This window comes from Choristoneura fumiferana, chromosome 27, assembly GCF_025370935.1.
Source record: "Choristoneura fumiferana chromosome 27, NRCan_CFum_1, whole genome shotgun sequence".
Taxonomy (NCBI): domain Eukaryota; kingdom Metazoa; phylum Arthropoda; class Insecta; order Lepidoptera; family Tortricidae; genus Choristoneura; species Choristoneura fumiferana.
In genome coordinates, this window is record NC_133498.1 from 1594330 (window position 1) to 1605760 (window position 11431).

The window sequence follows — 11431 nt, forward strand, 5'->3', positions numbered from 1 at the left end:
TATTGACCCGGATAACTCACGCGTGCGCGTGTTGCAGCAGCCGCTGAGTCGCGTTGCTCCGAAGACGAAGGGCTACGGATTAGCCCGAAACATGTCGAGCTAAACTCGATTTAAGACGTGAGTTATCCGGGTCAATATATTTAAAAACATTATTCACCAGATTTGTCTCATCCTCGTATCATCAATATCATCATACGCGTAAAGAAAGTCAGACAAATAAAATTGAGGCAACACCTCCGAGAGCACCACCTCTTCCGTACCCCCAAGGAGGTTGTAACATCCAAAAACCATAAAGACTAATCTACAGAATGACACAAAATTCTAAATGACAGACATGACACCCAAAAACAGTTGCGGATCACGTCAAAGCTGAATCGCAATAATTTTCCAGAGTTTGTTAATGTTTTACAGTTTGTGTAGGAGTATTATATGGTATCATGCGAGGTTTGAACTTGTTAATACATAGCAAATGTTATTTATCAATTTTTTATGGTGAGTGCCCATTTTGATTCTTTGGTTCTTGGTCGTCCGTCAGGCCAGGTCCGTAGTTAGACGCTCGTGCCAATCATACAGGCGAGGTTAAGAATATTATCCTTATAAGCGATTATCCTTCTCTTCTGCGCGTCTTGACTAGGGGACCAGTGGTCAGGCAGCACATTTTTGAAGTCCTAAATGTGTGTACAGTCGAAGAAATTGAATCATGCCACAAGGTGGAACCTTTGTGCTACTAATGTTATGTTGACATCTCATACTTTTGTCAAGGAAATCAAAGTGAAATAGATTATTAAAAGGTACCACCCTGGGTCAGGATTAAATTTGTTCGACTGTACAGTCACCTGCATTAATAGTTAACGCAGCGCAGCGTGCAAAAATATTTGAAACGTTCTACCGGCCCTTGAAATAGTCATATCGGATAATTATGCACGTTTTGTTGTGCCAGATATTGGTGCTGGTGGCATGTACCTTGGACGTAGTACTTAAAGCTACCGCTCAGATACATTTTTTATTTACTTGTGTACATGAACTAGGGCGGTAATTTTCTCACAGTTTTTACAATTACGAATAGTACCTATCTTCAGTGTTCAAAAATTTTATCCTAGAGTAGCTGGCGCTTGAGACAGCTTTCAGACAGCCGTCGTTACTATGTTGCAGCACCAACCGAGTTGCTTTTACTTAATTAATTTTAAAATATTTGAAACCGCGCGTCCCAACCGTTTTCTTGATCTCTTGCATAGTATCGTAAGTCGTACCTGAAACATTTCAGTTATAGTGAACAATATAACTTTAATTTATTGAATCAGGCGTTACTTTGCGGAGGTCCATATCAATGAACTAAAAGAATGTCCTTGCTCACCCACGACCTTACGATAGCTAAGCTTCTGCAGTTGTTAGACTGGAGTTGGTAGCATGGTGTACGGTTGTGTCACTCTGAAGATGAGCTCTGGTTGAGTTCGAAACGCGTCAGTGTAGTGTGGTGGTGATGATAGATGGGTTTGTGTGTTTTGTGTGTGTTCTTACAGTGTGGAGGTGGAGGAACTGCATGGACACGCATATTTTGCATAAGCTTAGCTATCGTAAGGTCGCGGGTGAGCAAGGAAATTCTTTTAGTTCATTGAACAATATAACATTTTTAAATACTTATAAACATCACGTGACCTGCCTTGCTGAGCGGTCCATCTGGCAGCTCGCATTCTCTCCGTTAAGTTGTAAAAGCCATCTGTGGCTCACAGCAACAGTCCATTCGAAAAAGAAGCACCACTTGGCATATTTCCATAGTTGGGTGACAGTCAAAACTCACTCAGTACCTACACTTTTATGAAAACATTTTATAACAAAAAATTGGACCGACTACAAAAAACCATTTAAATAATTTTCTAACAGTCTGAAGTCGGTGTCTCAGCACGAGCCAGCAGGAGTGGACCTATTGTCGTCTACTTCACCTAAGTACATACTATTACTATATATTGGGCTTTAATCACTCCTGCTGGCTCGTGCTGAGGCACCGACTTCAGACTGGTAGAAAATTATTTTCATGGTTTTTTTTTGTAGTCGGTTCAATTTTTTGTTATAAAATGTTTTTTTTTTCACGCTTTTTAGTGTAAATAATCTAAGATACAATAGTTTAATGTCAACTGCTGGTCACCTTTTACGAAAGATTGTTTTTCCCGATGCAGAGACGTTCATTATTGAGGAGTCCTACTGGTGCTTCATTACCCGTTCCATTTCACCATATGCATTACGATGAGCATAAATTGCTTAGAAACTGTGTTAAATTAATTGAAATTCAACCCGTTTAATACTTGTTATTGAGTACTTGTAGTAACTCCGATGGTCAACTGTGGTCTTCATCATCAGTTCCACGTCACCAAATCATGATTTTCAAAAGCATTTGCACGAGTTACTACTAAATATATCCAAATTATCATCGGTGTCCCTACAATAGTTTTCGATTTCCTTAGGATCCAATCATCAGATCCTGATTTGGTGCTTATGGGACCTAATTGAAGGTATTCCTATAAGAACGAAAAAAAAATACAACTGAATTGATAACTTCCTCCTTTTTTTGAAGCCGGTTAAAAATACACTTTTTTGAGTAGTCTTTGCTAAAGCAAAGAATTTGAATAGAAGTTTTTTGCGAAATTGGGACCCCTTGCTGATTTCACGGAAGGTGACAATATAAAACAAATACATACAATATAGAAATAATAAAAAAATAACTTATAATAAATTAAATACATAAATAAATAAACTTATATACTTACTTTTTTATTTTCTTTTATTGAAGGGAAGGATTGTTTTTTTTAAATACTTTATTAGGATAATCGTTAGCCCTAATTAAAATATTTGGTACATTTACATTTCTAAGTATGTTTTATTAAAGATCTCCCTTAGCTTACCCTTTGAGCCCACCTCCCTAGCACTTACAGCACATGCACAAGCACAACCAATAAGAAAATTGTGAAAATCTTATTTTTTTATTTTCACATTGCGTACATTTTGTTAAGAGGGACTCTGCTAACACTCGTTATTCATAGGTGGGCCAATCAACTATTTTACCGACACTTTGGGCGTCCCCGGCGTTACCAAAATTGTCTCTGGCGTTACCAAGAAATCGTACTTCCAACAAGATATTTCACGGTTTAATAGGTTGAACTTACGTAGGATGGTGTGTATTAATGTACACCATCTATTAAATTACAGAAAAAACATGTTCACTTACAAAAATCTGCAATTGTTTGAAAAATGTCGCGGACAGTATAGTGTCGGTAAAAAAGTTGATTGGCCCAGGTACTATCGAGCTAATTGATTCCTAGCTAAGCCATCATAAAACGTTCTCACACTAATTGTTATATTATAAAAAAAAACTTTGTCAAGCCATGCGACGTCACTATGATGACGTTTACTGTGAAAACGTTCTACATTATAGTGGGTCAGGGATCTATTGGTTTAAGGGTACAGTCAGCAGCAGAAGTGGATGAGCAGTTACAGTGCTCAAAATACCCACGATTACTGCCAAGGTAATAAGGATAAGAAAGTGTTTAGATCATTTTGAACCCCACAACTGCTCATCTACTTCTGCTGCTGACTGTACCTAGAAATTTGTACGGAACGCTTGGTGGTAACCTAAGTCCGACTCGTACTTGGCCGTTTTTCTTAATACTTAATTGCCCTTACAATTTTTTTTATTTTCAGTTTATTTTATCTGATGGTGCTTGTAACCAGCCATACTATATCTAAAAGTATCGCTACAACGGAATCATTTGATGGCATAGACGACAGTTTTAATGACTTGAAGAGGAACCGCAGAGCTAAGCACGACAGAATTCATCCCAGGCACGAGACACTTTGGACCAGATCTCCAGAGACACGCTCCATTACGGAAATAATACTAGAAAGCGAAGGAACTGAGAAACATGGAAGGAAGGCGGCGCGCAATCTGCAAGGACTGTGGAAGAAGTATCATAACAGAAAAGCGAAAAACAAAGCGATACCTGTGGTCCAAAACGAACCGCAATACAGTAAGTTGTTTAATAACTTAGTCACCGATTCGAGTAATCTAGTTGAGTATGTTACTAGTAGCGATCTCAAATTGGCTAAAGAAGCTAGGCCAAAAAAACATGCGAAAGGAAAAACAAAGAATATAGATTACGATGATTTGTTGAATATAGAAGATAATTTAGAGAAACCACCGATGAAATATAGAAGGAGCTTACGAAGACCAGCAACGAGACATTCAACAAAACGATGCAATAAGAAATTTCAATACGATCCGAACAATAATATAACAAACATATTGGGTACAATGTCAACTAAACTGGACGAACTAAAAAAGTTGTATTCTAAATCACAATATACATCATTTGAAGATATAACGGAACCGACAGTAAAAAACAAGAATAAAGCTAAACTTAATTCGGTAAACTTATTTGATGTTCCCGATGCATTTAAAAGTACATCGAATATGGAAAATTACGAAGGCACAGCTGCGATAGAAGCCATACTCAATGAAGTTAAATGTAGAGCTATAGACATGATTGCTAGTCACCGGCCAAGTGTATCTGACTTGATAACCAATGCGGTTACAGAAACGACTTATTCCGTAGATCCGCTGTTAAAACATATGAATGTTATCAATCCTTTAATTGCTGTAAGCACCCTTGTCACGATAAACGAATTGCCAAATAAAGTGACAGCTAGAGCAATGCAAAAAGAAGTAACTGACAATAATCTAGGTTACTACATTTTTCAAACAGAATCAACAAGAAAAGCTAGATGTGCACAAAATAAGGCAGGCGCTAAAAATCAGAATGTGGATGAAAATCTTCAAAGCAAACTAAAAACCATTTTTCAAAAAGTTAGAGAAGATTTGAATAATATAAGAGAGGAAAATAAAAAAATTCAAGAGACTTTGAAGCTGGCTAACAAAAGTGCTATTCATTCTACCCTTGCTGCTAGACTTGAAAGTCCTACAACAGCTTCTTCTAAAGATCCTGATGATGAAGCTCCTCGAGAATCATCAAGTTATCATAGCTCACGTGCTACTCAGAAAGAGAATGTTCCTAGACACAAAAACCAGGAACCAATAACATTGCCAACTATAGATGCAAGTATGTTTGAAGATAACGACTATGACATGCTCTCAGTATACGAGCACATCCTGGCAAAAACACAAGAGTCTAACATGATGAAGTATCTTTCGACTAAACTACACCCATCTATGAAAAGAGGGGGCAGGCAGGCGCCTGCGCATAAATTTAGAAAAAAAGTATCTATAGACCCTGAAGAATCTCTCCCTGATAATTCATTTGATGAGACAAGTACAGATTATCCCATAGAAGAAACAAGCTTCGAGGCACTAACCCAAAAGTTAGCGTATAACGACTTCGTGAACGGATATAAACATTATCTTAAATTCGAGAAGGACATGGCACAATCGAACTTTTCTAACTTAGTACGATATCAAGCACATAAACATCATGCCGTTGATGAAATTGGTAAATATATCCTCGATAAAATACCTCAAATACCTCCAGCAGATCGCTTCAAGCGTGATTTTTTTGACTATTACGATGACGATCAAGACATATCGACCCAACACGACGATTCGTGGATAAAAAAATACTTCAATTACTTTGTAGAACATAGTGCGACGCCTAAAAAATATCATACATCACAAACGGTGCCTATGAAAGCCCCCGTGGAATATAAAAAACATACAACAGAGAGAATAGACCACAAAGACTTTCTCAAGAACCATGTGTTGTTACGAACTCATACAGTAGACATGGACCTGGATCAACTGACACACATGATACAGCAGGACACGTCAACGAGTGTGCCTATTCCATGTGCGTATTCTTTTCCTACAAAATCATCATCATCATCATTATCTCATACAAAAGTGGGAATTGATCGCAAAGATTTATTGAAGCATCACAACTTGGACGAGCTGTTACACATTATGCAGCAAGAAAAGTCAACGAGTATACTTCTTCCAAGTGCGTATTGTTTTTCTTCAAAATCATCATCTTCATCGTCATCGTCTTATCCCTCATTAGGATATAGGGCTCTTAGTCATTATTTGAGATGTTTGATAAGCCTGCACTTTTAAGAGTGAGTTTTTTGCCTGTATAGTATTAAGGACATCATACTAAAACATTGTTTCTAAAAATACTATTTCTGAATTAAAAACCATTTATTTTTACTTTTCACTATAACACAGTCACATAGCTTACCAAGGTTACGGACCAGGCTATCCGTTTTTCAAAACACCCGTTGAAAAATAATAATTTCTCCAAAAAATCTTTTGCCGAAAATACCCGTTTCTCATAGGAACCATAATGTCACAACACCTATTTCTCGTAGCATTTGTATGCGAAACGATTCGTTTCTAATAACACCCGTAAGGAAATCTTGCATAATATTTGCGTACTGTTCACAGCGAAAATGGTTAAAATTGGTGTCACGTTATTTATGGATGGTCCCTAAAGAAACGGGTGTTTTAGAAAACGGATAGTATGGTCCAAAACCTTTACTAATTATCTTTTAGTTGCAGTTCGACAAGGGCAAAAAATCACATCTTACAAGAAAGAGCATTTTAACCAAAATCTAATTGCAATAAAAAATGCATTGCACTCGCCTCACATCGTGGATAAATTCTTCAGTGAAATAGGACGATCAGCCAAGAAATTCACAAACAAGAAATACAATAACGACAATACTGAAGAAGCAGTCGTTGGAGACAGTAGCCCTTCGCGAAGTCGAAGGCACGATCTCATAGAAGATGACCAAATAGATCAAGAAAACTTTGAAGAAAGGGAAGCAATTCAACGTCCTAAGTCTAAAGTACTCGCAAGTCTTTTAGGTCATGCACCTACAGAAGAGAAAGCGAAAGGGAAAGTTGGTTACGCAAATGTGGATGTAGTACCAGCTGCTCCTAAGGGCAAGGTTGAAAGAAAGAAGGGTAGGCTTATGACATGGTTCAACAAATTGAAGTGGCATAAGAAGAAAGCCAAACCTAAGAGGGAAGCAGAGAGAGTACCGGGGTTTAATATCGTTAAGAAATTGAAGCAACTTTTCGATGGGAAGCCTGATAAACTGGGGCTTTCTGATTATGATTTAGCTACAACGGAACTGGAAGGTTTTAATCCTTTGAAGTATGATAGTTCACAGCATATACATGATATACAGAAACAACTACCTGAGATTTCTTATGATAGAAAAATGGTATCACAAGCCTCCATTGCTAAATACCCTCCGTTTATGTCTCGTAAGTGTCTTGTTTTTGATTCAAAGCTTTTAAGCGTACATTAGCTTTATTTATACGATGCGATAAATATCGCCCTAGCTTCGTTAAAGCCGCTTACAACCGAAGCAACTGGGGGGGATATGGAGAAGGCCAACAGTGGACGTCCTACGGCTGATATGATGAATGAGAATATCATACGAACGAGGAACCTTTACCTTCTTCATGTCCGTCCGTCCGAGGTTTAGCTAAGAGACTACTAGCGTTAGAAAGCTGTAATTTTGCATTAAAACAGGAAATTGAATTAAATATATAAGTTTAAGTACTTACCTATCGAGTTGTTTTCTTTGGGAGAACTTCAGTAAAAGAATTTATACATAGAATCTTCAAATTGTACATATATATTGTAATTTAAGTCACAATATAATTTTATACTTAATTCTCAATAAGCTGAACTAGAACAATCTTCAACCCAGGCATTTATTACAATGTTCACTCACAATCAGGCATTTTTGATATCAACATTTATAAAACCAACTCATTTTGCTTTTTATTTCATGAAATCTAGTTCTTAAAAACCCAACTCATTCTGTCATTGGAAATAGTACGGTCGATTCATGAGAAAGTATAGGAGGCCGTTTTGTTCATGAAAACTTAATTCTCTTGCACGTTTTGACGTGTGCTGTCGGAGTAGTAAGATAAAAGGTTATAGGTTATTAATACGATATTAACCTTTGCAAATTGCCGACAGAATCTATTTCTTGGGAAAAATCGTAAAAATATTGTTTTGCATAATTCTTATTTACTGTTGTATATTGAATGTTAATTTCTCCCCGTTTTAGACCGCACCGTAAAGAAACCAGCCCGGAAAGGGCCCAACCAAAAGAAGCATGAGAAGAAATATCACACGTTAATTGCCAGCATGGAAAATTACAACGACGGAATTAATTTAATCAATCCCACTCCCACGCAACCAGTGGACAACTCGAAAATTCAACAAATAAAACATGAAATCGATAACATAGACATGAAACTGTCAAGCACGCCGACAAGAGCTCGGGTTAGAAATGTACAATCTCCCACATCGCTGTACAATTTTGAAGCAGATCTCATGAACAGCGAAGACCTTGAATCTCCTGGACGTTCAGAAAGTGATACTATCAATTTGAACCCATTGACGGAAAACCCAGCCCGCCTGGAGAGTAAAAAGGCTGGAGAAAAGTCGAAAACTATTCTGACAAGAGATGCAAAGTCCCATTTTTCCCAGTCTCGAAACTACGATGATTACAATCAGGGCAGTCAGGTTGGGGAAGTTGAAATGGGAGACTATATGAAAAAACGAGAATCTACACTACTGAATGATACCGATAGAATTAGGGCTATCAATAATATTTCACATAAAATTGATACAACCCCAGATAGTACAGCTACTACAACAAGCTACGACGATAATATGGACGATTTCGATGACCTGATTATATGGAACAATAATATTTTAGATTCTGAGAACGGTTGGTCTGGTGCCTTGAAAAAAATGAGTATGCCGCAAGACAAAATTCAAAACATGACCGATCAATTTGCGGACTTTCTAAACAGCACAAGACCAAACAAGAATCAGTCAGAGGATGATATAAATGATCTTAGTACAAGACTGCACAATGCTGCGACGAAATATAGCAAACAATATGCCAAACCAACTAGTGCTACACCGAGAAAAGTTATTAATCATAGTTCAGAGAAAAAGAAGCAACATCCGTTGAATAACTTCTTTTTAGATGACGACAGGATCGTCACGTCTGAAGTCATGCTCAAGAGGCTTAACTCACTTAATAGCATTTTAGGAAGACCTGAAGAAAGATTAAAAAATATCTACGTGAAGAAAAGTAAGTGTTTCTAATTTTGCAATTGATGGAAACTTAAAGACCGGAGGGGGGTTAGGTTCGTAAGAACTAGATTGCATAACGACTATGTAAACAAAACATCGTAATTCCATAATGCCTTAGTAAGCACAATGCCTGTTTTGCAGAATGCCCTAGTGAGTAGAATGTATTAGTTGTACGATCGACAACTATGGCATAACGCCGAAGTTGCAAAATGACTGATAGAGTTACGACCAAATTATTATAGAAAGTCTTGGTTGTAAAATGACGCATAAGGCAGTGTCTCAATAGCATATGGTCTTGGTAGCAAAACGTTATGATTGCATAGGTAATATTAGATGAATTTCATTTAATTTTTTATTAACAGTTCGTACTATTACATTATCTTTGATTTTAAGTGGCCAGATACTCACCTTTGAAGTTTGTTTATTAAAAATACAAAGATTTCCTTCACAAACTACTGTTTGTGATTTCCTCGTCATTCAACCATCTAGTTTTACTATCAGTACATTCTGAATACGTTGCCGTTTTGCCAGTCGGGCATTTTGATATTTGGGAGTTATACAAACAAAACGTTATAGAACTAAGTCCAATCTTAAACCAGCTACAGCTACCAAGATCTTATGGAACTAAGTCGTTCTGCTTATATAGTCGTTATGCAATCTAGTCCTTACGAACCAAACCCCGGAGGGCAGTTTCTCTAATTTTGACTTGATTAAGAATCAAGCAAATTAGGGACAGGGACTAGGAATGCAAAGATAGCTAATATACATAAGTTACCGAATGGAAAAGGTTAAGCAAACACAACTATAGTAAATATAATCGTAAATTCTACTGCGGAAAAAAAAACGAAATTTAACGTATACGGACTTTCAAAGAACTTACTGTGCGTTACCATAATTATATCTTCCTTTCCATGTTCAGTATTTTCTTATTCTAAACTGGTTTGTGGTGTGCAATAAAGAATATTTGTATTGTATTGTATTGTATTCTGTATAAATCTACTCAATCTTATAGCAGAGGTTTTTTTACAGACAACAAACCAGGAATTGTCGAAAACATGAGTGACAGAGACATCTCCATGGACTCGACGATATTCGCCTACGATGATGGGTATGGGTTCTTCACCGATGATAATAGAAAACTATGTAAGTTTCACGTCTTGTGTGATATTTAATGGGAGAAATGCGATAGTACGACCGGAGTCAACGTTGAACTGTTTAATTATTATATTTATTACTTTTTGCAGCGAAAAATCAAGTGGACATAGGCAATTCGACAACTGTAAGTGAAAAATACTAATTATACTTATAAGGGAACCATTCCCATTCATACAACTTTTCTAGATGCTTATACCGTTATTTATCGTGATCAAATACTTAAAATGTACAGCGAAAAATATTTTAATCATACATTCTGATAGTCTAATGATTAACCCCCAAGTGAAATATCCCCTTCGGCCACTTTGGAATCCAAAGGTTCGAAACCGGTTTTCGAAGAAAAATAATTCTGTTTTCTAAACGTCGATCAACAATACAATTTTCTTTTGAAACTCATTCACAAATTTCAATTTCCCAATTTTAATCGACACAGAAACATAAGTAGGTTTATGTTATGATAAGTTTACATCGGTCCAAAGGGCCAAAACTACACAAAAGTAGGAGCGCTCCGTCAACACTGTGTCCGTCCGTGTTGATTCTGATTGAAAAACAAACGCTACTGTGCATATAACCTTTAGTAAAAAACCAGAAGTCGATCACTGATCCTAGTTTCGTGCAAGAACAAGAAGTGCTCGTTCGCAACCGGTTTCGAACAAGACCGAAAACGTTTTTATTCCGCAACTGGTTACGAAACTCCGCTTACGTACGCGGCCGAAGGGGAAATGTCGAACCTAATTTCCGCTTCTCTTACATTTAAATTAATATATTCTTATTTTGGAAAGCGCAACTATCGTAAAACTTTGTACAATCCATTTTGTGTTATTACTTTTTCAGTCTTTAACAACAATCGCGCGACCTCCACAGCACTACACCACCCCCCTGCCAATGACACCACAGCAGTTCGACAAGTTCTTAAAATACAATGAACTTGATGTGCAAACTGTAACATCACCCATACCTGAAACACCAGAGATGCTGAGTGCATGGGCTCACAAAGAAGATGAACAGGCAAAAACAGAGCACTACGACGAAGTAGAACTGAAGAGAAAGTTACATTTACCACTATCACTGCCAAAGAAAATAAGCAATCAAAACGGGGAGTTTAAAAGCAGAAATCAAATGAGCAAAATGATTTCCGATGAAGG

General features: G+C 37.2%; 1 protein-coding gene across 1 annotated transcript in view; it reads left to right on the forward strand.

The window, feature by feature from the left end:
- The first annotated feature begins 368 nt into the window (after window positions 1–368).
- The window catches only part of LOC141443219 (uncharacterized), a 47930-nt gene continuing 36867 nt past the window's right edge, over window positions 369–11431 (forward strand). The window contains exons 1-7 of the mRNA XM_074108429.1: window positions 369–492; window positions 3694–5999; window positions 6551–7270; window positions 8089–9129; window positions 10161–10274; window positions 10376–10410; window positions 11121–11409. Of these exons, the coding sequence (XP_073964530.1) occupies window positions 470–492; window positions 3694–5999; window positions 6551–7270; window positions 8089–9129; window positions 10161–10274; window positions 10376–10410; window positions 11121–11409 (4528 nt within the window). The 5' untranslated portion in view covers window positions 369–469. The remainder of the gene's footprint in view (window positions 493–3693; window positions 6000–6550; window positions 7271–8088; window positions 9130–10160; window positions 10275–10375; window positions 10411–11120; window positions 11410–11431) is intronic.